Genomic DNA, 26149 nt, shown 5'->3' on the forward strand with positions numbered 1-26149 from the left:
TTTATACCTCCCATTGGTCCTGAGTCCATCTGCTACACGCTAGGAAATGGAGAAATTACTTACCTGATAATTTCGTTTTCCTTAGTGTAGACAGATGGACTCAGCATCCCACCCTTGGCTGCCGTTACGCATGGTCCTTCAAATGATTCAAGGGTAAGCCATGTTTTCATTCATTTAGAACACCCACCCTACCGGGTATCCACGCCTTCCGGTTGAGTTCACTGGCGGTCTCTAGCTATAGCCAAGTTAATAAAGTTATAAAGTTTTAACCAAGTTATGAAGTTATTCGAGTTAATCAAATTAGTCAGTCACACACATATCCACAATGCTTTCCGATGAGAATACTGAAGAGCTGCACTTCCTGCAGGGGTATATGTACTAGGGGCTGACATCAGATTGAAATCTGATCAGTCTCCAACTGCTATCAGGCGTACACTATACCCATTGGTCCTGAGTCCATCTGTCTACACTATGGAGAACGAAATTATTAGGTAAGTAATTTCTCCAATTCTTTTAACAAGGTACCTTGGCAGGGAGCTGGAGAAAGGACAAGTGAATAGATATATAGTAGTAAGTTGTTTATATTAAGGCATTCAAGCCACCTCTTATTCCTCCCATAGTCTATGGGAGCTCATCTCTCCCACCTTCTCACCTGGGGGAGTGATTGAGGGAACATGTGGTGGAACTGGCTGTCTGCCACTGTGCTTGACAGAGGCTTCTAAAGGGGCTGATAGAATCATAAATTGCCATTGATGAAGAGGATGGCAGTCTTATTTATTTATTTTTAAGCCTCCCAATTACATCCTTTCAATCATCCCCTCACACTCATGTTGCTGCCCAGTATTCCCAAACTCCCCTGCACACTCTTCCCTGAGTTTTCCACCCTTTCTTCCCCTTTATCTCTTCTTATCCAGCTATCCCCAACTGCCTTTTTTTCTACCCCTTCTGCTCAGCAGCTTCCACACTCCCTTTTTCCTCCATCTTCATCCTTCTCAGGTCCTGGACTTCTTGGGAGCACGGTTCGATATCCAAGTGGGCAAATTCTTCCTCATGGAGGAACGAAGCGCCAAATTACAGATGCAAGTTCAACACCTCTTGGCAGCTTCGGTACCCAGGTCCTTGGCTCCATGGCATCCACTCTGGAGTTGGTCCCGTGGGCATTTGCTTATATGAGGCCCTTACAGAAAATGTTGCTATCCCGTTGGGATCCGATTTCGAGAAGTTTCAGATTCCTTTACCGCCCACAGAGTCCGCCAGGTCCAGTCTTGGTGGCTTGCCTGAGACCACTTGAGGCGTGGGGTGGACCTCTGTGCCTCAGTGGATGATAGTGACCACGGACATCAGCCTCTCAGATTGGAGAGCAGTGTGCCAGTCTTAATCGGTCCAGGGCCAATGGTCGATGGAAGAGACAAAGTGGTCCATCGGTCAGTCGCCTAGAAACGAGAGCGGTGCATTTAGCCTTACAGAGTTTTCTTCCACTCATGCACAACCGGGCCGTACGGGTTCTATCGGTCAATGCAACGACAGTAGCCTACATCAGCCTTCAAGGAGGAACCAAAAGTCATCCGGTAGCCTTGGAAGTGGAGATGCTGATGTGCTGGGCGGAACAGCATCTAGCCTTGCTGGTGGCATCGCACATTGCGGGGATCGGCAATATGAAAGCGGATTTTCTGAGCTGCCAAAGGCTGGAACCTGGAGAGTGGGAGCTGTCATTAAGTGATGAACCTTATCTCATGCACATGGGGTGCTCCTCATCTGGACTTGATGGTGACTCAAAGGAATGCTAAGGCACCCAGTTTCTTCAGTCGCAGAAGAGAACATGGAGCGGAAGGAGTCGATGCCCTGGTACTCCCTTGGCCACACTATGTTCTGCTCTGTGTTTCCGCCATGGCTCTGATAGGCAAGATTCTGAGGCATATAGAAGTTCACCCAGGGAAGGTAATCCTAGTGACTTCGGAGTAGCCCCGGTGAACCTGATACGCCAATCTAGTCAACCTCACAGTAGACGGACCCCTGCACCTGAGTCATCTTCCAAACGTACTGGATCAAGGCCCTATATTTCTCGACCTGGCGGATCACTTTTGTCTGACTTTTGAAAGGAAGAAGGGCTATCCAGAAGATATTACCACCCTACTTCGAGCTCAGAAGACCTCTACTACTTTAACTTGTCAGGGTGTGGAAGTGGTCTTCGAATCTTGTCGCGAGCAGGGAGTTCTTCCTCATCATTCCTTGGTGGCACAGATTCTGGAATTCTTACAGAAAGGCCTTAGCAAAGAGTTGTCGTTTAATTCTCTCTGGGTACAGATGGCGGACTTGGGATGCTTGAGAGGCAAAATTCATGGGGCGGCACATCCTGATGTGCATTTGGTCCTCAGCATATTGTGTGAGGTTCCTTTTGAACCACTTAAGGCCACTTTAAAGGATTTAACACTGAAGGCGGTGTTTTTGGTGGCGATCTGCTCAGCTAGAAGGGTATCTGAGCTTCAAGCTCTAGCCTGCATGGAACCTTTTTTACGTATTTCTGATTCTGGAGTTTCACTCAGAATGATTCCATCGTTTCTACCAAATGTTGTTTCAGCTTTCCACTTAAATCAGTCAGTGGGCCTTTCCCAATATTGAGCTGAATGTGACCCACGCTAGGGAATTGAGGCATCTGGATGGCAGGAGGCTGCTCTTGCGTTATCTCAAGGTCACTAATGCCTTTCGGGTCTCGGATCATCTTTTTGTTCTATGGCGTGGTGCTAAGAAGGGTCATAAAACGTCAAAAGCGACCATAGCCTGTTGGTTGAAAGAGGCCATTGCTTCCGCTTATATTTGTCGTGGACGACCTGTCCCTGATGGTTTGAAAGCACATTCGATCCGGTTGCAGGCTGCTTCCTGGGCAGTGCCAGTTGGTCTCGCCGCAAGAAATTTGCAGGGCAGCGACCTGGAAGTCTCTGCACACCTTTGCTAGACACTACCGTTTGGACGTTCAGGTGCCGGACATCGACTGTTTCGGGAGCAGTGTTAATCGAGCAGGACTCTGAAGGTCCCACCCCCAGATAGGGAAGCTTTGGTACATCCCAACAGTCTGGACTGACAGGGAAAGGAAAATGTGGTTCTTACCTGCTAATTTTCATTCTTGTAGTACCATGGATCAGTCCAGATGCCCGCCCAGTGGGAATGACCAGTTCTTGAGTCTGCTCAGTCAGTCTTAGCAGTATTTTATTTCAGACATGCCAAAGGCTGAAGGAGGGTACAAGTTTCTCCTTATCCTGCACAGAGAATTTACATATACATAGCTTGGTCATTTCTCTCTAGTCCTTTGCTTGACATACCAGTTGAATAGTTGCATATTTCTGCTTTGGTAGTATTAATACTGAAGAGATGCAGGTGGCACACCAGATTAAGACTGGGTAGTCTCTAAGGTTTTTTTTTGTTTTGTTTTTTTCTGTCTCATCTGCTGGAATGGAGGCAAAACCCAGCAGTCTGGACTGATCCGTGGTACTACAGGATCGAAAATTAGTAGGTAAGAACCAATTTTCCTTTGTTTGTGGACCCCACAGGGTGAAGTGATCATCAACAGCATCACTTTCAGGCCCGATGGGGGAAGATAAAGTTGGTATCCCAGCGGATCCAGAAGAGCAGGAGTGGGTAATGCCAATGCCTCGCTCTGCTCTGGGGGTGAAGGAGAGAACAGACTCCTACTGGGCCAGAAAGAGAAGGAAGCAATAGTACTCTCCTGTCAGGCCCGATTAAAGAAGTCAGCCAACTTCTACCTGGGCTGATGAGGGAGCCACCTTCTGCTGGTCCTGTGACATTTCTCCCAGAACCTTGGAGGGACACTTGTTGAGAACCACAGTTCTACACAATTATATGCCTGTGTGCAGTGCTGAGAAACATTTTAGGTAGGAATGATGAAGGAAGGACACTGGAGAGCAGATATCTTGAGTTTACAACTACTTTGTTGGGGAAGCAAGGGAGGGTGTAACAGTGTTTGATATTGTATTACAAACAGAAGAGTAGTTGCTTGGCTTTCCTACTTTAATGAGCACAGTGTGCCTTGTGATTGTGTTACACACTTGATAACTCAGTCCCAGTGGAGCAAGGTCATCAACTACAGTTGCTAGGAAACCTGTTAAACAACTGAACAGAACAAGAACTGGAGGGAGGATTCTGGCCATAAGCTAGATATAAAAAGAATGAGTAGCATGAGAGAAAAAATAAAGAAAAGCATTGAGTCTCTTTATTTGCTAATATACCAAAAGCTTGCTGTTATCCATTGTAAACTTAACTTGCACCACTTCAGTGACTTCTGAAAGCAAAACTTGCATGAGTATCAATTTAAAATTAAAACCTAAATATATAGGTACATGAATAAGGAATAAAATATCAAATAGATTGTGTTGAGAGAAATGTTTGCAACTGATGCACTCTCCAGAAGTAAAGGCAGTCCTCTGTTTCAGCTTGCAGATAGTAAAATCTCTCCATAGTGGTGGTAACATCTCCATAGTTCTGTATGGTAATACCTTTTTGTAATTTAACTTGTTACTGGTTGACCAGCACTGAAAAACAAAGGCAGAATAGTTGTGATTTCTCCAGTATGTGCAAGATAGATCACTTGCAATGACTCTTGCTAAATATATAGAAGAATGTATGCACAGAATATAGCAGGGTAAAGCAGGTTCTACCCCCTCCAGTTTAGTGGTATAGTCTGTTCATGCACATGAAAGCATACAGAATAAGGTGGCTTGAACCTTTTTTAGCCCATTCTGATGGACATCATTTTTTTTTCTTGTGCTTTTTCCTATGAACATATTTAGACCTGGCACAACCAGGTTTGCATACTGTGCATTTGCACGGAGCGGCACAATTGGGGAGGCTGCGGGCTGGCGGCAGCAGGAGAGGCCTCCTGATTGCCTGCAAACAGCTGGCAGCTGAAGAAGGTGAAAAGGGTATGAACATACTCATGCATGCACCAGCATTCTCTCCTCCTTCGGCCGCCGGCTGGTTAGGCTCTGCCAGCGGTCTGCAGCCTTGCCTGCTGCTGTAGCGTGTAGCAGATGGGACTCAGGACCAATGGGGTATAGTGTACTCCTGCTAGCAGTTGGAGACGGATTAGATTTCAATCTGACGTCAGCCCCTAGTACATATATCCCTGCAGGAAGTGCAGCTCTTCAGTATTTTTCCGTCTCCATAGCGGTTAGGGACTATCTGCATGCTCTCACAGCGTTCTAAGAAAATCCAAATTTTAAAGAACAAACCTACCTGAAGACGAGCCCCGCTCTCCTACGGTGATACCCTAGGGTCCCTCCACAGTTGAGATTCCAGAGGTGATTTCTGTGGTCCCTCGGAAGTAAGCCTCTGTCCAGCAGCCGAATTGCGGCGAGGACCTAGCCCCCGACCCTCAGGCACGGCTGAGAGGCAGCAGGTGCATCCTCGAGCGCAGCGGTGAAGGTATTTGCCCTCTCCCCCCGCAGCCGGAGATGGCCCGGGACGTAACCGGGAAGCGCCGAAGGTAAGGTAGAAATCTTCTGCTTGAATCCAGTCTCCGAGGATCGAGGAGGAGCACAGGTCGCCGGCCGGGACCAGTGCCATCGGGTTGATCCGCCCTAGCAGGGCCAGGCCCCGGTTATTTCCAAGGGTCTACCCACGTGGAGACTCTCAGAGGGGATCGCCATATTGCCCGCATGCTCACCGTCGCCATTTTGGCCTATTCGCCGCACCATTCGCCGTTTGTCCCGAGCGTACAACTCCGACCTAGGCACACAAAGCATGTGTGCGCATAGCCTTACACGCGCATCAGGTCTTGCTCGCATAAATTACGCGCAGAGCCGGGCACATATCTACGGCTGGGCGCACAGCTACACGCACAACTACACGCTTACCTTAAGCGCGCCGGTGCACATAAGAGTTTACGCACCGACAGCCATGGCACCTCCAGAAACAGAGATAAAAGCTCAAGGCCTCTTCCCAGCATGCCACATCAGAGCTGCACAAAGCGAGGAGGCCCTGGGAGATCCAGTTCAGGGCCAGTCCCACCCAGGGCCGAGTTCTAGCTCCTCAGGGGGTACCCCGGACCTAGCCAGGGGGACCTCCCCACAGATGGGGAACCCCAAGGATCCAGCGCCCCTCAGCTTTGACCCAACTTCGATCTCATGGGTGGAGTTCTTCAAGGGGATTCACACCTTTGTTCAAATGCAGACCGAACCTCTGGCTGTCCAGCCACATGCTCCACCGGAGGACCCTCATGCTCCAGGCCCTTCAAGACCTAGGCACAGACTTCCACTACCCAGAAGCCCCACCTATGGGGACTCGGACATCTCTGAAGAGGAAGCCGAACCCCTAGAAGAGGGGGAGCTCCCTCTGGGGACAGAGCCTCACCGAACCATGAGATGCTTCTTCACCAAGGACGAGCTCCCGGACCTGGTCAACCAATGCCTGACGGAGCTCGCTATCCTGGGCCCAGGGACTTCAGGGAAACCTAAACTGAACCCCCTGCTGGAGGGTCTCAGACTTCTCGACATTTCCCTCTGTTACAAGCAGCATAACAGCTGATTGACTGGAATGGAGTGCTCCACATTCAAAGGGGGACGAGCCTTGGCAGCCCTGTACCCCCTGGACCCGGCAACCAAAGATCTTCTCGCATGCCCAAGAGTGGATGCCATGGTCTGCGCGGTCTCTAAACGCACCATTATCCCAATGGAGGGAGGCGCTGCGCTCAAGGATACACATGACTGGCGTCTGGAGTCCATCCTCAAGCAGTCATTTGACGTAGCTGCTATGTCTCTACAAATTGCGGCCTGCTGCACCGTGGTGACATGTGCCTGTTTTATCACAAACCAGGAACAACACCCCGGGAGAATACATGGAACCAGAAGTATCATTCCTCGAGGACACTGCTTCTGACCTAGTGTGCACAGCGGCCAGAGGAGTGTCATCTGCGGTGGCGGCCAGAAGGCAACTCTTGCTCCGAAACTGGTCGGCCGACGCATCTTCCAAAACACGCCTCACAAGGATGCCTTTCAAAGGATCCCTCCTGTTTGGCAGCGAACTAAAACTGGCCGACAAATGAGGCGAATCCCCTTTGCCGCGCCTGCCGGAGGATAAGGCTAAGAGAAACCAGCGACCCTTCCCCAGGTCCTCCAGGGGCAGAGGTTCACAGCGCTTCAATCCTTACAGGAGCAACTATCAAACCCCCCCCCCCCCCCCCTACGGGCAGGAACCAGTCCTTTCGGACTAAACACAACAAGAGGGGAACCAGCTTGGGTGCAGGCCCCAGCCGCACCCCACAATGAGATTCAGCCGACCCATCCAAGGGAAGAAGCCATAGGGGGCAGACTAGCCCTATTCTACCGTAGATAGGTTGAGATAATCTCAGACAAGTGGGTCCTAGCCATCATTCGGGAGGGGTACTACCTGGATTTCCTATGAACCCCTCCAGACAAGTTCATGGAGTCCCCCCTGCCGCGACCCTTCAAGAGGGCGGCAGTGGAAGCTACACTGTCCAGATTACTGGCCCTAGAGGCCATAACCCCAGTGCCTCCACAGGAAATAAAATAAATGGAATAATGTCCAGTATTTATCGTCCCCAAGAAAGAGGGAACATTCAGACCCATCCTGGACCTCAAGTCTGTCAACCGCCACCTCAGGATTCCCTGCTTCCGCATGGAAACCTTATAATCCGTTATAAGGGCGATACAACCAGGAGAGTTTCTCACATCCCTGGATCTTTCGGAGGCCTACCTGCACATCCCAATTCATCAGGAACACTAGCGCTACCTATGCTTCAAAGTCCTGAACCGTCACTACCAGTTCCAGGCACTACTCTTCGGACGTTCACCAAGGTAATAGTGGTGGTGGTGGCAACACTGAGGAAGGAAGGAATCTTCGTTGACCCCTACCTAGACGATTGGCTGATCGGAGGAAAGCCACCAAGCAACCAGCAGAGTCATAACTATACTGGAAATCCTAGGATGAGTGGTCAACACACACAAAAGCTCCCTACAGCCCTCAGTCGCTGGAATACCTAAGAGTACAATTCGACACCAAAGAGGACAAGGTCAGCCTGACCCCCACAAGGAGGTCAAAATTGTGGAATCGGCTGCAAACCTTACTTGGACGATCCTCGTCCCACAGCATGGGATTACCTGCAAGTCCTCGGGCTGATGGCATCCACACTGGAAGTAGTGCCATGGGGCAAGAGCCCACATGAGGCCCCTGCAGCGCTCACTTCTATCACGATGGAGCCCACGGTCTCAGAACTACACCGTACGCCTATCACTCCCGGGCAGAGTTCAGACCCAGCTACGGTGGTGGCTGCAGGCCAGCCACATGAGCCGGGGATCAAGACTATCCTCCTCAACCTGGACCCTACTCACCACAGATGCCAGTCTACTAGGATGGGGAGCACACTGCGAGGAGTTAACCGCCCAAGGGCAGTGGAACGCAGAAGAGGCGGGATGGAACATCAACCGCCTAGAAGCGTGGGCAGTCAGACTAGCCTGCCTGTGGTTCGCTCACAGACTTCGAAACAAAGCGGTCAGAGTAATGTCGGACAACGCCACGACTGTGGCCTACATCAACCGGCAGGGGGGAACCAGAAGCCAACAGGTGTCCCTAGAAATAGACCCCCTGATGGTGTGAGCGGAAGCAAACCTCCAGGAGATATCCGCCGTCCACATCGCCGCAAAAGACAACATCATGGCAGACTTCCTCAGCAGGGAAAGACTAGACCCAGGAGAATGGAGGCTGTCGTCCGCAGCCTTCAAGATGATAGTGAATCGATGGGGGACACCGGACATGGACCTTCTGGCAAACAGATCCAACGCCCAAGTATCAGATACTTCATCGATGCCCTGGTACAGCCTATGCCCCTGGGGACTCTATTACACGCCTTCCCGCCGTGGCCCCTATTGGGCGCAATCATTCACAAGATACAACTACACAAGGGACTAGTTCTTCTGGTGGCTCCAGATTGGCCAAGAAGACCCTGGTACGCAGACATGAAAAGACTGCTGGCAGGGAACCCCCTACCCCTGCCCCCACACAGGGACCTACTACAACAAGGTCCGATCCTCCACGAGGACCCAGCCCAATTCTCTCTTATGGTTTGGCCATTGAGAGGGCTCGCCTGAGAGAGAGCGGATACTTGGGGGCGGTAATCAACACTTTCCTCCGAGCACGCAAGTTCTCCACATCACTAACGTACATAAAGATCTGGAGAGTATTTGAAGTCTGGTGCGAGGGCCACAACATCAAGCCACGCTCATTTTAAAGTTCCCGTGATCCTGGAATTCTTACAGAATGGACTACAGAAGGGTCTGTCCCTCAACTCCATCAAGGTACATGTGGCCGCATTGTCATGCTACGGCTCCAAGAGCGAGGGTGATAGCATAGCTTCTCACCCAGACGTGTCACGCCTCCTGAAAGGAGTCAAGCACATTCGCCCACCACTAAAGTGGCCGGTACCTCTGTGGAATCTCAATCTCGTTTTGGACTTCCTAGCGGGAACCGCCTTCAGACCCTTCTGAGGCCTGTCCCTCCGCCTCTTAACCTTAAAGATGGTGTTTTTGCTGGCAGTGTGTTCAGCCCGCCGCATATTGGAACTACAAGCACTGTCCTGCCGTGAGACATTCCTCAGGCTCACTCCAGGGTCCATCCAACTACGCACGGTTCCCTCCTTCCTCCCCAAAGTTGTCTCACACTTCCACCTTAACCAGACCATCTCGCTACCAATGACGGATGGCTCGAAGAACTCTGAAGAAGCCCTTAGTCTGCGCCACCTCAACATCGGCAGACTCCTATCCAGATACTTGGAAATGTCCGAACCTGTACGAAAAACGGACCACCTTTTCGTCCTTCACAGCGGAAAGAGACAAGGGGAAGCGGCCTCGCGGGCAACCATCGCCCGCTGGATCAAGGAAGTCATCGAGGCGGCCTACATAGAAGCTGGCAAGCCACCACATCTACAGGTCAAGGCCCATTCTACCAGAGCCCAGGCAGTGTCCTGGGCAGAAACTAGAATGCTGTCACCTGCCGAGATCTGCAGGGCAGCTACATGGTCCTCCATCCATACCTTCTCCAGATTCTACCGTCTGGATGTTCAGGCTCGGGAGGACACTGCATTCGCAAGGGCAATACTAAGTGGGTCACGGGCAGCCTCCCACCCGGTTCGGGAGTAGCTTTTATACATCCCATTGGTCCTGAGTCCATCTGCTACACGCTAGGAAATGGAGAAATTACTTACCTGATAATTTCGTTTTCCTTAGTGTAGACAGATGGACTCAGCATCCCACCCTTGGCTGCCGTCATGCATGGTCCTTCAAATGATTCAAGGGTAAGCCATGTTTTCATTTACCTAGAGCATCCACCCTGCCGGGTGTCGACGCTTTCCGGTTGAGTACACTGGCGATCTCCAGCTATAGTTAATCAACCAGTTCAAATTTAATCAAGTTTTTAACGTTTAACCAAATTATTAAGTTAATCAGTCAGTCACACATATATCCACAATGCTTTTCGAGGAGAATACTGAAGAGCTGCACTTCCTGCAGGGATATATGTACTAGGAGCTGACGTCAGATTGAAATCTGATCTGTCTCCAACTGCTAGTAGGAGTACACTATACGCATTGGTCCTGAGTCCATCTGTCTACACTAAGGAAAATGAAATTATCAGGTAAGTAATTTCTCCATTATTGTAGATGATCTGCCAGGAATGGGGGTGGAGTAGAGATTTTACTAAGTAACTAGAGCACAAAATTTCAAGAGATCAACGAAAAATTAAAGGGAAAGTCATGGTCATAAGGGCAATGCATTTAAAGTCTGTGATCCATGAACTGTTTTTGATCCCTATTTTCACCTACTTGTTTCATACCTAACGACCCTAAACTTAACCTCCTCACAGCTCAACCCTCCGTTAGAGACCTCGGAGTCCTTCTTGATCCCAACCTAAGTATGAAACCTCACATCAACTCCATCCTCAAAACTGGCTTCTTCAAGCTAAATGTACTAAGAAACTCAGACCCCTGCTCTACGCCCATGACCTCCGCACAGTGATCCAAGCTACCCTCACCTCCAAACTAGATTACTGTAATGCCCTGCTCTTAGGGCTCCCATTGTCTTCTATCAAACCCCTTCAACTTCTGCAAAATGCTACTGCAAGACTCATTACAAACACACGCAAACATGACCATATTACCCCCATCCTCAAGGATTTACATTGGCTCCCCATAATGTCCCGTATACACTACAAAACTCTGACCATAATTCACAAGTCCATTTACACCCACAACTCCAACTGGCTCGACCTCCCTTTCACTGCCCCCCTGTCCATCCGAGCCACCAGATCTACCAACAAAGGCACCCTACACGTTCAATCCTTGAAACAGGCACATCTCTCCTCCACCCGAGACCGTGCCATCTCTATTGCCGGGCCCGTTCTCTGGAATACACTACCTGTCCACATGCGACTTGAACCCTGTGCATTTAAATTCAAAAAGAAATTAAAAACTCTCCTGTTCAACCATGCTTACACAGAATAACTCCCTCCACTCCCCCTCGCAGTCCCCTTTCAGGTAACCTCCTTATTAAGGAGACTTTCATTGTAAATTGTTTTGGTTATTACCTTCTTGTTCTCCTATCCTTCCTACTGCCTTTCTGCTCTTCCCCCCGCCCAGTTACATTCCCCTGTTGCAATGTATTTTCCAATCTTTCAGTTACTATGTGAACCGGTATGATGTCCCCACAAATACCGGTATATAAAAGTTTCTAAATAAATAAATAAATGTCAAACGCTTGCATGCGTATAGTTTTTTTGTTACATTGTAAACCGATGTGATATCACTGATGAATGTCGGTATATAAAACCAATAAATAAAATCCAGGGTTCAGGAAGGATCCCTAGTTACATGGCTCTTGGTCTCAAATCATTGCTGTAATGACAGACTACGAACAGTAGAAAGAGGGCATCTATTAAAACAAGGGAGAAATCACCAGGTTGTTGTAAATGAGATCCTAATGCCATGAACCTTCAAACTCCTGGCTTAAGGTAGCTTAGAGTTCCTTTCCCTTGAGACTCATGTTGTCTGCATGTGGTTACGCCCTGATGTCTTGGTCACGTACTTTAAAAAAAAGAAAACATTTTTAGCACAGTCATTTTCTGCACAGTGAAAACGGGATACAGAGCTCAGGATGTGTTCTTTCCCCGGCTGTCCTCACCAAGCAGTTACCTGATGCCATCGGGCAGTTCCATTCTGCAGCAACATCAGTTTCTGAAAGAACACTGACCATGCTTCAGATGGCATTTTCATTCTGCAGTAACTGATTACTGTTTAAAATCTTTTTTTTTTTTAAACTGAGCAGATCTCAGCTGGAAGCTCTGAAGATTACTCACACAGGTATCCTTATGGTCTGATTTCTATGCGCTGACATTTAGGATTAGAGATTTCAAAATCCGTTCAGCTCTAGCACCATGCTAGCAAGCTAATGGAAACTGGCTTACCTTTAGCAGCATCCTTCCTCTGCCTCCTTTGGTACCTTCCTTCCGCTCCTGCACTTCGGCCGTTGGCTTACAGTATTCAAAATGGCGCAGATAGCCTTTGCCCTTACTATGTCACAGGGGCTACCGGTGCCATTGGTCGGCCCCTGTCACATAGTAGGTGCAAGGGACTGCCCATGCCAAGATGGCGCCGTAAGGGCAAAGGCTATCGGCATCATTTTGAATACTGGCACAGCCGACGGCTAAAGTGCAGGAGATCGCTCCAGGACCCCCGCTGGACCACCAGGGACTTTTGGCAAGTCTTGGGGAGGTCAGGAGGGTGGGGGGTTGTAGTTTTGTTTTTGTTTGTTTTATATTCGCTCCATAAGACGCACCGACATTTTCCCTCCACTTACGGGGGGGGGGGGGGGGGGGAGGGGAGGGAAGTGCGTCTTATGGAGCGAAAAATACGGTAGATGCTTTTCTATCTTGCCTAAGACTTCAATCACCCTTGATACTAGATATCATTTGTTTAATTGTTCATTTGTTTACAAATGATTACCGTGTATGTGTGGTCATCTAGTTTCACTGTAGAACTGGTTGAACCAGTGGAACTGAGACCTTTACACTTCCCATTGTTTGCTGTGCTAGAAAAAAATCACAGACAAGCATGGGAATACAAGGGATTTTTTATATAGTGTTATCTACTCAAAATCTTATAATTCAGTCACTTGTTAAACCAGTGCACTATTCATGTTCTGAGTAATTGGTTTGCACAACAAAACAGAAACTCCCTCAGTAGTAAAGTGGATATATCGGTTTGAATGCTGTGCTCTGCTTGTTCAGTGTCTAATAAAGTACAGCTTTATAAACCTGAGTTTGGGTGCCTGGTGGTAACACAGAGAAGAGGTTTTTTGGGTTTTTTAACCTTGATTTTGTAGCATAGGTCTGAGAGGGAGGGATCTTGAGTGGTACAGTGATCTCAGAATAATGTGGTTGCTGAAATATTGGCGTTGGAAAGGCTTTCATTATGATGGCTGTAATCTGACAGGTATTAGGATAATTACACCCTAGGATTATTCTGCAATTAAATTCTAAAGAACTATATGCAGCTTTTGCTGAACTGTAAAGGTTTCATCTAGTCAGTATTTCACATGCACTGCTACTATTTTTGGTTCACAGCTTTTTATAGAGTTCTGGTACCAGCACTGGTCTTGGATTCTTTGTAGGCAGTGATAACTTTTACTGGAGTAGTACAAGACTTATCCACATAGATCCCTTTTTTGGCTGAAAGAATATTCACAAAATTATATTTGAAATCCAGTTCATTTCAAATACCTAATGGCATTCTTCAGGTAAATGTAGCTAGACACGAAACCACTACAGAAAATACCACTACTACAGAGTCTTTCAGAAATGAGCAGATTTTCCACTTAACATCAAGGCATGGGTGTGGCATAACCCCAAAGTGAATGCTAATTGGCTGACATACTTATGTCACCTGTCAGTTTGATGGATGGTGTACCCATCATAATACTACTTGTGTGTAATTCCATAAAAATTCTCTATACTGATGTCTTAAGAGTAAATCTTTGGGACGGGCCCTCTGGCTCAGGCCCCACAGCATTGTCAATTGTGAAAGATTCACATTCAAGTCTACCTACTGTGGATGTAGTTTGTTCAAGTATTGGGAGGAAGGACTGCTGCTTAAATGATGCCATCCTTTTGAGGCATATTCCAGTTCATGGGCCAGTGATGATTCTGGAAGTCCAGTTGCTGGGCCATTTTGTGCAGGGAAGGGGATCGAAAATACAGGAGTGTTAAGGGGGGGGATCTCTTCTACCTTCCATCCCAAGCCCCCCCCCCCCCCCCCCCCCCCCCCCAAATATCTTAGATACTTTTTGCTGTTTTTGGATTTTTATTTTTTTTTTTGTCAACAGGTTAGCAGGGGCCAGGTACCGTCCATCAAGGCCATGGGGACATGTGCTGGATGATTGGACATCTATCTGGACTATTATGAAGCTTGGTAGTTAAACATGTGGTGATGGCAGGGCCTGGGAGTTGGATTAAGTATGGAAAGACAACTTTTTATCCAAATCAGTTCTTATCTCCTTCAAGCAGTTAAGTGTCTACACATGGCAGCTGAGATGTATAGACTAAAATAACTGGATGTACCAAATGGTATTTATCTGCCATCATCAACTACTTTACCATCGGGCCAATACAGTACAGTGCGCACTGTTAACACACCATTGGACGCGCATTTTCGACACGCTAGTGTTAACCCTTATTCAGTAAGGGGCTGAAAACACGCGTCCAACCCGCCGACCCTAATAGCGCCCGCAACATGCAAATGCATGTTGATGGCCTTATTAGGTATTCCCGCGCGATTCAGAAAACAAAATGTGCAGCCAAACCGCACATTTTGCTTTTAGAAATTAGCGCCTACCCAAAGGTAGGTGCTAATTTCTTCAGGCACCCTCCGACTTAATATCATGGTGATATTAAGTCAGAGGTCCCGAAAGTTTCGAAAAGTAAAAAAAAAAAAAAAAAATTGAAGTCGGCCCGCGGTTGTTGGGTCGAAAACTGGAGAGCAGGCAGCTTTTAATGACTGCACCTCTTAAAATTTAAAAAAGAAAAAAAGTTTTGAGAGGACAGTATCCATTTAGGTATAACTCCAGATAATTATAACACAGATTACAAAACTAAAGAGAATGGGCATTATACCAAAGGCAGTTTAGTATAAGAACATTAGTCTTGCTATAGTGGATCAGACCAAAGATCCATCAAGCCTAGTATCCGGTTTCCAACACTAGCCAATCCATGTCACAAGTACCTGGCAGGATCCCAAGAGGTAGATAAATTCCATACTGCTTATCTCGGGGGGGGGGGGGGGGAATGGATTTCCCCGAATCTGCCTTAATTGTTTATGGACACTTCCTCCAGAAACTTGTCCAAACCTCCTTTTATTTTATTTTTTTTGTTTGTTTTTTAATGCAGCTACACTAATAGCTTTCACATACTCTGACAATGAATTCCAGAGCTTAATTATACATCGAGTAAAAAATACATTCAAAACTAAAAAAAAAAAATATATATCACCTAGTAACTTCATTGTGTGTCCCCTAGTCTTTGTACTTTTTGAAAGAATAAGCAACTGATTTAATGTTTACTCATTCCATTTCTCTCATTTTATAGATCTCTATCATATCTCCCCTCGGCCTTCTCTTCTCCAAGCTGAATATCCTTTCCTCATAGGGGAATTGTTCCCTTACCCTTAATCATTTTGGTTGCTCTACTCTAACTTTTTTTTTTTTTTTTTAATTCCGGTATATCTTTCTTGAGATGTGGTGAGCAGAACTGAACACAATACTCAAGATGAGGTTTCACCATAGAGCGATACAGAGGCATTATGATATTCTTTGTTTTATTTTCTATTCTTTTCCTAATAATCCCTAGTATTCAATTTGCTTTCTTGGCTGCTGCTGCACACTGAGCAGAAGATTTCAACGTATTATCAATGATGATGCCTAGATCCTTTTCCTGAATGGTGATTCCTAATGTGGAACCCTTGCCTTGTGTAGCTATAAATTGGGTTACTTTTCCTTAAGTGCATCACTTTGCACATGTTCACATTAAATTTCATTTGTCCTTTGTATTCCCAGTTGATAAGTGCTTGCTGAGTACTTGTTTGTTTAGGTTTATATTACATACACACACACACACGCCATATATATATTTTTTTAATCATATGACTGTGTATGGCTTTTTTTTTTTTGCCTGGACTAACTTGGAAACTCCACTCCATTTTGCCTGCCAGTTTGCTGTAGTTGAGTAGTTCCTAAATCTATCTTGGAGGACCCCAAGCCACTCTGATTTTTCAGGATAAACACAATGAATGTGCATGAGAATTGTGTGCACTGGAGACACTGCATGCAAATTTATGTCGTGCACATTCAATAAGAATATCCTAAAAATTCAACTGGCTGGAAGACCCAGGACAGTTTGGGAACTGCTGATCTGGAACCAGTTAATGCACCACAACTAGTTGGAGTCTACAGACTTTGAACCACTTCTCCCCATTCTGTTTTATTACTCCTTGCTCTCACCCCCAATCTTAATCAAGCCATGGCAATAATTGGCCAGAAGTTGCAGACTGGATCCTTCTGCAGCCTAGTATGTATGTGCTTTGAGTCTGGTCAGCTGGTGTCAATTACGTGATAGGTGATGCTGTCTGTGCACCCTAGCCAGCCTGTGAAGCAGAAGACAAACTCTGTAATCAAACCTAAATCTCCCAGGTCATAAAAACAGCATAACCACTGAGGCATTGGTCCAGCCCACCTGTGCCTGATGTTACAAACTGTGCTTCACAAATTAAGATGCATGAGCTGTCTGTGTGCTGCTGGATATTGTTCTCCTTACATGACTGAGATCAAAGCATTCTAACACTTGTATTTGCATTTCTGATTGTACAGGTCCAGCTGGAGCCCTGGAATTAAATCTAAGTGATCAAGCTATGCTCGAAAAAGCTCAAGGAGATAAAGTTACTTTGCCATGTCAATTCACTGTTTCATCCACTGACATTGGTCAGCTGAGTATTGACTGGGTCTTGTCTGGGTCAGCAGATAATGACCGCACAGTAAGTAATAACAGTTTTATATGTTTTAGCCCCATAATCAAGATTTAGTTCTAATGCATAATTCTTACTCTTCTTAGTAGATGGGAGAATATACGTTTTTAGGAGATAAACATAACATTTTATTCTTGGAACTGTTCCATCTGGGCATAGCTCTAATACCATTATATCTTCCTGAGGGACGCGTGGCATAAATTCCACCCAAGCAGCTCCTGCAATGGAGGAGGGCCCCACTTGCAGCTATTCTTGGATCTTCTGAGGTGGCCTCCCTTACTCTGGGGGGGGGGGGGGGGCCCTTATTTTCAGCCTTTGCTACTGAACTATCTCCTTAGCATAATGCTTGGAGCAGGGGGAGCATCACCATATAATTCAGTCAGTCTCTTGTTCTAAGAATTCCAGCACCTAGGAGAATTTTTTATTTATGCATTTTAACAATATAGACAGCAATATCAGCTTTTCAATGATTAGGTACAGTTGTCAGTCTTACAATAAGAAATCATTTAGATTGATCAATTTTTTTTTTTTTTTTTTTACATCTAAATAAATTATAACATTAGAGCCATCTCATTTTTAAATTTTTCAGTCTAAACAAGAAATTCACCAGTTATAAGGCAATAAGAGATCCAAGAGGTTTAACAAATGAGCAAATACAAAAGAAAAACAGAACTAGAATAATTAGAAGGATAAGTAGTGCTTAATTCTATTCTTCCCTGATTTAAGGATCAGTAATTACAGGCAATCTGGCATCAAGAAATTTACGCAACTCCTGTGGTTCCAAAAACACAAACCTTTCATTCTGGTATTTTACTACACATTTGCTCGGATAATAAATCATAATATGAGCCCCTAAGTTTTTAACTTCTTGACTCATTTGGACAAAATTTCTCCTATGAATCTGTGTAGCTCTCGTAATATCTGGATATGTCCAGATTTTCTGGCCCAAATACAGCTTTTCTCTATTTTTTAGAGACAATTTTAATATCTTGTCTCTATCTTTAAGATGTACAAATCTCACACACAGAGTTCCACGGCTCTCCACTTGCTCAGACATGTTTGTTCAAGAAAAGCAGTGATATTAGCCAATTCATTCCTTTGTTGATCACTTTTCTGGTTCCTTTCTAATTCTTTTCTTTTCCCCAAAGAGACAAAATCTTAGTTATCAAGGGAATCTCTTCCAGTGTCAGCATTAAATTCTCCAATAAGTATTTTTTATACTGTTCATAAGGAGATATAAGCTTCACCATCGGGAAATTTAAAATTCTTAGATTATTATATCTCAGTTGATTTTCCATATTCTCTAGCTTCCTAGTGTTAACAAGCTCTCCTTGGATCAAACCAACTTGCACTTTCTCAACTTGAGAAACCCAATTTTCAAGACTTAATATTTTCTCTTTATGGGTAGCAACTGTCGGGTCTATCTGTTGCACGCGGTTCTGTGTGTCTACCACCGTTGCATTTAAATCCAGAATAATTGTTTTCAAGTCCATCAAAGTGGACCAAATTTTCTCTAGAGTTACAGGATATGTCTGTGAATCGCCTAGGGCTGCGGGTATACTCACTGAACCTAGTAGACTGCGTTCCTGCCACAAGAATGAGGCCGCCACCTGTCCAGTCTGCTCCTCTGGTGTCTAGGTTAGAGGGATACCGCTCCCAACACTGTTCCCTCTAACCTTAGGTCTTGCACCTTCACTCTCTGGTTTTTCCCCGATTGAGCCTGTAGCCTCCGACTGCTCTGGTCAGTTAGCTCCGCTCAAATCCGGGGTCTGTGCAGGACGAGGAGGCAGAGGCATCATGGGAGCCCCGGGGCTCAACAAGGTGTTCAATTCCAGCGACGTTTGTGTTTGCTCCACACCCACGCCGATATCTGGTGCCTCAACGGAGTTTTTTGCACTGCTTGGTGGAAAGAAAGTCCCAATAGTAGGTTGAGAGGAGGTAAGAGTCAATGCTGTCGGGGTCTCAGCTCTGATTCTCCCCTTCCTTCCTTTTTGTATGTGGCATTCTGTTTGAGGAAATTCTTTCAAACTCGAGAGCATTCCTTCTCTACTACCTTCTAGGCAAACGCCATCTTGGATCCACTGAGCTCACCTAGGAGAATTTTAATACAGTAGAGCTGTTAGGTTCTGCGTTCTGATATGTATTTTTCCCTACCTTTCAACATGCTTATCTTTTTAGCTGTTTGGGATGAGAGTTCAGAGATATTCACAATCTCCTTTCTCTGACCCTGCTGCCAAAGAAAAACAACAACCTAAATCTTGTCTGTCATGTTTAAGATTATATTAAGGATACAAGCAGCAGCTATTGTCAGTTTAAGCTGTTAGGGTGACTGTTATGAAAGAAAAATCTAAGCAGTTTACCCACACATACAATTGGCAAAACCTCTTTAATACATCAGGTGCTACATGTCTGCTATATGTGACTGCTTTATGGTTGGATCTTTTCTTTTAGGCCCTTTTGTTAGAATTCTTTCTGCAGCTTACTTTTTTGGAATATAAGATTTTAAGAGGGATAGGGTGGTATTAATCAATTATATACAGATGAATTATTCATATATAAGAGACTGCATTTTATGACATCACTTTCTATTTCTAAGTTGTACAAGCCAAGTCCACCCCATTCTATAAAATAGATATATTTGCTTGGATCTGCTTTCTGGAAAAAAAAAAGAATAAAGATTCAACACTGAGCAATGGGCAGAAGCAGCTTTTAATGAATATGCACTGCTAGTACTTGGTCATCATTAGCCGATCAGATTGCTCCATCTGTATCTATTAAAGCTTATTTCCAAATTGCCTAGAAAAAGGGAGACCCTATTTTATGCTGTGTTATTTCAGATACTCATGTTTTCTGAAGGCAAGGTTTATGAGCAAGATGAAGCCCTGAAAAATCGAGCATACTTCACGTCACCTGATCCCACATCTGGTGATGCTTCAATGGAAATTGCCAATTTAAAGTCCAGTGATAGTGGCACATACCAATGTACTGTAAGGAAAGCTCCAAGCATGCAGATGAAGAAGATTATTCTGAATGTGCTGGGTAAGTATCAGCTAAAAGCAAAATCGGCAGACTTTAATTTACATTTCTTTATTATGGGTAGATGTACATAAATCAAAATGCAGAGCTGAGAATCATTTTCTAAAAAAAATCAGGGCAGTTTCTTCTGCAGTCTCAAAACAAAAAGACTCCTGATTGAGAGGTAGAGCTCTGCTATGCCATGACAAAAATGCTTATGTGGCTTTCTAAAATAACAGGTTCTGCTGTAATAACACCAGACCTTGGATTGTGTCTGCAACCTCCCACTGCTCATTCTCCAGATTACTACAATTTCTGGAATGTGGAGGGGATGGGGGAGGTGCTGTTAAAATGAAAGAAAATAGCAAGATTTTATTTTTAGAACCATTGCTGAGCGATAGGTTGTATTAATAATTATAAATGCTTTTGTATTGATGGGGGATTTCTCTGCAGTGTAATTAAAAATCTGATACCTGACAGGGAGATTTAAAATACTGATCAACAAGAAAGAAGTGAGACCATTGCTAAATACTACCTCGTTAAACCTCTCCTAACTTCTTTAATGGGAATGGACTGTTGCTCATTTGCCCTCCTGGATACATTTTTTTTTTTCTTCCTTTTCTAGTTAAGCCGACAGATACGAAGTGCCACATCCATGGCGCACAAGAGATCGGCAGTGACATTAAACTGATGTGTGCATCTAAAGAAGGCACGCCTCCACTGACATATACCTGGGAAAAAATCACTGGCACCCAGAGACTTCCTGCCACAGCAACAGCAGGTATTGCAGATTGACTTTGACTTTGGGGGTAGTGTTCTGTCCCCAGCAGTGGGTACATGTTTGTATCTGTCCATATTGTAGTTTAACTGTGTTTAGAGCAGTCCTGCCTTCTGAGGATTCTTAATACTGAAGCACTGTTTATAACCTATGATAAAAATCTGTGAGCCTTTGTCTTTAAGAGGGCCCCCCCCCCCCCCTTTCCACTTTCTCTCACCATCGGGAGAGCTTGAATCCTATTCAATCTAACTTAAGTTTTCCAGGGTGCCTTATAGGTTCAAAGGACTGCCCTTCATGCTCCCCGTGTTACATGGTTCTTAGGCTCGCTGCCATTGTCCCCTGCCTCTAGCCTGTGGAGGTGTTACTTTTGGCAGCTCTCGACGAGTGTCAGTTGATCCATGCTTGCCTCTGAGTAGCTGTGTGCTCTGTGTGTTACCCCCTGAAACGGATTGGGTTTCACCTTCCCTCTTATTGCCATCTTCTATGGATAAATCAACCTCATATTCCCCTCATCCTTCCCACCTCTACAATAACTAAGTCCTGCAACACAAGAAACTCCCTTCTCCTGTCATAATTCAAGTTACCAAAGATTCTTGCCTGGGGCTTGCGTCTGAAGTGCCACAATTGTAAGTAAAAGTTTACTTGTACAATAAACAATTTCAGACTTACAGAATCTTTGTCATGAGGACTGATTGGGGGGGAAAGTTTAGCTGCCTGGATAAATAAAACACGGATGTTTTATGTGAACCAGAACAGGTAGATTTTCAGATGCATGTATGCCCGATTTTTATAACATGCATGCACATATTATAAAATTGGGAGTCTGCACACGCAAGGGGGTGCACACTAGTGCACCTTGCGCGTGCCAACACCTGCGGGCTTCCCCCGTTCCCTCCCCCTAAACTAACCTAACTTTGTCATGTTTTGCACCTGCCTGCACCGGTAGCCTGCCGGCACGCAATCCTCCAACACAGCAGCAAATGGCTGCTGTGCCGGAGGCCTTGGCCCCGCCCCCAGACCGCCCTTTTAGTAAAGCCCCGGGGCTTTATAAAATAGGCCCAGTGCGCGTAAGCCACTCTGCGCGCGTAAATCTTTTAAAATCCAGCCCTTAGTATATAGAATCCAGGGACATTCTGGTCACTTGAAACTCCCCAGCTTGCACACAGAGTGTACAACAGATCGCATTGAACAAGAAAAATAAATGCACGCTAGAGCTTCAGATTAGTCACTGAGAATACCATTGAGGGTTGGGGAAAAAGCCTTGAAAAAGTGTAATGCTATTTAGTATCCTACACAGAAACCTAGAATAGGATTGCCAGAAAAACGTATTGGTTTATCTTATTGGTTTGCACTTAAATGTTGCTTGAAATTTAAATTTGTGGAGTCACAAGGGAGAGAGATTAGAAATATCTGCAGGCCACTATCTTCTCCATCCTGTTGTACTTGAAACTACCTGCTACCACGCCACATATTGCCTATTACCGCCCCTCCAAGGAACTGCTGTGCTATAATTCCCACCCTTTATGCTGCCACTTGACAAGCAGACTCTCCCGCTCTTGGAACCCTAAAATTATGCAACGCCTGTGATCTGCACTGGTTCTGCTTCAGTTAAGCGCAAATTGCTGCCTAGCTGCAAGACTCAGACTGAGTAAGGTGGTAATTTGTAAAGGATGCACAGTTCCATAAAATTCTGAACTATAAGTCAGGAAAAATTAGTGAGATGTAGGTAATACTAGGCAAATTGCTTTATCTCTCTCGTTATGCAGCTGGAATTAGGCAATAATAGCAATAGCAGTGTTGGTTTCCCGAGCTCTTCGTGGAGTCCCACAGCAGACCTTGTAGGTGACTGCATGAATGCTTCTGATCCGCTGGGCAATTTTCAGAACTGTTAATCTTGATGCAAAGTCTGCAGGTACTTTTATCCATGGGCTTTGCCCCGGTTTTAAAAATTTTTCCCATGGGGAGAAAGTACCCAGACATCTGCACCTGCTTTTTTCTACAGGTACTTTTTTTCCGTTCACAATAATTATATAGATTTTGAAGCTACAATAAATGTGGTGTTTCCCTGACCTGTACCTTTTTAGCCAGAAAAAGGGAGGGCAGCTTTTGGATAGCCAAAGTAATTATTCTCAAACTGTTTGTTTTTGGTTTTCATTTCCTTTCCGGATTAAATATTGGCCAACTTTTTTTTTTATAATTTTGTACTGACTGAGCAGAGGTTTCTGCCCAAATTTACACTGGAGTTAGAGGAGCATCCTAGTGCTTAGAGCAGCAGGCTACAAACCAGGGTTCAAATCCAGCTGCCGCTCCATGTGATCTTGGCCAAGTCCCTTCACCCTCCTTTGCCTCAGGTACAAACTTAGATTGTGAGCCCACTGAGTACAGGGAAATGCCTAAAGTATCTGAATGTAATCCGCTTTGAAGTGCCTGAAGGGTGGAAAACCAATAAAATTCCATTTGAATGAAAAATGTTAATGTTTTTATCCTTCAATACTTAGATTTAAGCAGCGGTGTTCTTACTATGAAGAATGCTTCTCAGGAGTACTCTGGTACTTACAGATGCTCGGTTCAGAACAGAGTAGGCACTGATGAGTGCTTTCTGATGCTAAACGTTGTTCCCCGTAAGTAATTTATTTATTTATTTTTTGTGATTATAAAACTGGAAATGACTTCTGCTCAGAAATACAAAAAGATGAATGACAAACTTAGCATACTATTCTTTGCCTTTTCTCTTTAAATCTGCTAGTGAGTTTACCTTGGTATTAGAATATTTAGGCACAGTGGATCGTAAAACATCTAGATGTGATGGATAGTAGCTAGTGCCCTACATAAAATGGATGCTGTCAAGTGATATACAGTGGCTTGCAAAAATATTTGACACCCCCCCCCCCTTAAGTCAGCAGATTTGTATGAATTACAAATGACAGTTACACAGATTGTTCAACAGTATTTTTGTTGCAAACAACGTACATTTTTAGTCATTCATTAATTCTCTGCATTTTTTGTAAAATAAACTGAAAAATGCTGCTTGCATAAGTATTCAACCCCTGTACTATGGAAGCTCCAAGTCTGCACAGACAAAAGATAGTGCCATAACAATTGGCCTCTACCTGTGAATCCTTAAAACAGGTCAGCTTTCCTGGATAAGAGACGACACCCCCCCCCCCCCCCTATTGGTCAGACTATGAATCTGAAGGTAAGCTGTGAAAATGAAGACCAAAGAGCTTTCTAAAGAAATTTAAAGATAGTTATAGATATGCACAAGATGGGAAAAGGCTACAAAATCATATCCAAGTGTTTGGATATTTCAGTGAGCACTGTTGGCTCAATTGTGAGGAATGGGAAGCTGCATCATACCACCCAGATACTGCCCAGACAAGGCAATCCCTCAAAACTCAGCATCAAAGCAAGAAGTTGAATTGTGAGGGAAGCTACAGAGAGGCCAACAATCACTTTGAAGGAGGCATATAGTTCAGTGGCTGAGACTGGCGTGGAGGTGCACCAGTCAACCATAACAAGAGCTCTGCAAACAAACTGGCATGCATAGGAGGGTGGCTAGAAAGAAGCAGTTACTGAAGAAAAAGCACATCAAACCACGTCTGGAGTTTGCCAGAAAGCAAGACTGACCCAGCTCAAATATGGTCAGATGCGACAAAAATGGAGCTTTTTGGTCAAAATTTAAAACGCTGTGCATGATACAAACTTAACACAGCCCATTCATTAGCAAACACCATACCAACAGTAAAGTATGGGGGTGGCAGCATCATGTTAGACAATGCCAGAAGTTTAAGAAGTAAGATGGGAGAGTTAGTGTATAGCAGCAAATGATGAGATTGACATAATTGGCATCACAGACTTGGTGGAAGGAGGATAACCAATGGGACAGTGCTATATCGGGGTACAAATTATATCGCAATGATAGGGAGGATCAACCTGGTGGAGGTGTGGCACTTTATGTCTGGGAGAGTATAGAGTCCAACAAGATAAAGATCATACAAGAGACTAAATACTCAGTAGGAATCTATATGGGTAGAAATCCCATGTGTGTTGGGTAAGAGTATAGTAATAGGAGTATACTACCGTCCACCTGGCCAAAATGGTCAGACAGATGATGAAATGCTAAGAGAAATCAGGGAAGCAAACCAATTTGGCAGTGCAATAATAATGGGAGACTTCAATTACCCCAATATTGACTGGGTAAATGTAACATCAGGACTTGTTAGAGACATTAAAGTTCCTGAATGTAATAAATGATTGCTTCATGGAGCAATTGGTTCAGGAACCAACAAGCGAGGGAGCTATTTTAGATTTAATTGTTAGTGGAACGCAGGATTCGGTGAGAGAGGTAACGGTGGTGGGGCCACTTGGCAACAGTGATCATAACATGATCAAATTTAAACTAATAACTGAAAGGGGGACAATAAGTAAATCTGCAGCTCTAACACTAAACTTTCAAAAGGGAAATTTTGATAAAATGAGGAAAATAGTTAGAAAAAAAACTGAAAGGTGCAGCTGCAAAGGTTAAGTGTTCAACAGGCTTGGACATTGTTTAAAAATACAATCCTAGAGGCACAGTCCGTATGTATTCCACGCATGAAGAAAGGTGGAAGGAAGGCAAAATGATTACCGTCATGGTTAAAAAGTGAGGTGAAAGAGGCTATTTTAGCCAAAAAAAATCCTTCAAAAATTGGAAGAAGGATCCATCTGAAGAAAATAAGATAAAACATAAGCATTGTCAAGTTAAGTGTAAAACATTGATAAGACAGGCGAAGAGAGAATTTGAAATGAAGTTGGCCATAGAGGCAAAAAATCAAAATTGTTTTTAAATATATCCAAAGCAAGAAACCTGTGAGGGAGTTGGTTGGACCATTAGATGACCGAGGGGTTAAAGGGGCTCTTAGGGAAGATAAGGCCATTGCAGAAAGACTAAATGAATTCTTTGCTTCTGTGTTTACTAATGAGGATGTTGGGGAGATACCAGTTCCGGAGATGGTTTTCAGGGGTGATGAGTCAGACGAACTGAACGAGATCACTGTGAACCTGGAAGATGTAGTAGGCCATTATGACAAACTAAAAAGTAGCAAATCACCTGGACCGGATGGTATGCATCCTAGGGTACTGAAGGAACTAAAAAATTAAATTTGTGATCTATTAGTTAAAATTTGTAACCTATCATTAAAACCATCCATTGTACCTAAAGACTGGAGGGTGGCCAATGTAACCCCAATATTTAAAAAAGCCTCCAGGGGTGATCCGGGTAACTATAGACC

General features: G+C 44.9%; 1 protein-coding gene across 3 annotated transcripts in view; it reads left to right on the forward strand.

Annotated features, from left to right (window-relative positions):
- CXADR (CXADR Ig-like cell adhesion molecule) overlaps positions 1-26149 on the forward strand; it is a 95455-nt gene that overhangs the window by 24725 nt on the left and 44581 nt on the right. For all 3 annotated transcript variants that reach the window (XM_029578850.1, XM_029578851.1, XM_029578849.1), the window contains exons 2-5: positions 16932-17095; positions 19924-20125; positions 20727-20882; positions 23378-23500. In XM_029578850.1, coding sequence (XP_029434710.1) covers positions 16932-17095; positions 19924-20125; positions 20727-20882; positions 23378-23500 — 645 coding nt within the window. The remainder of the gene's footprint in view (positions 1-16931; positions 17096-19923; positions 20126-20726; positions 20883-23377; positions 23501-26149) is intronic.

This window comes from Rhinatrema bivittatum, chromosome 15 (assembly GCF_901001135.1).
Source record: "Rhinatrema bivittatum chromosome 15, aRhiBiv1.1, whole genome shotgun sequence".
Classification (NCBI taxonomy): Eukaryota; Metazoa; Chordata; class Amphibia; order Gymnophiona; family Rhinatrematidae; genus Rhinatrema; species Rhinatrema bivittatum.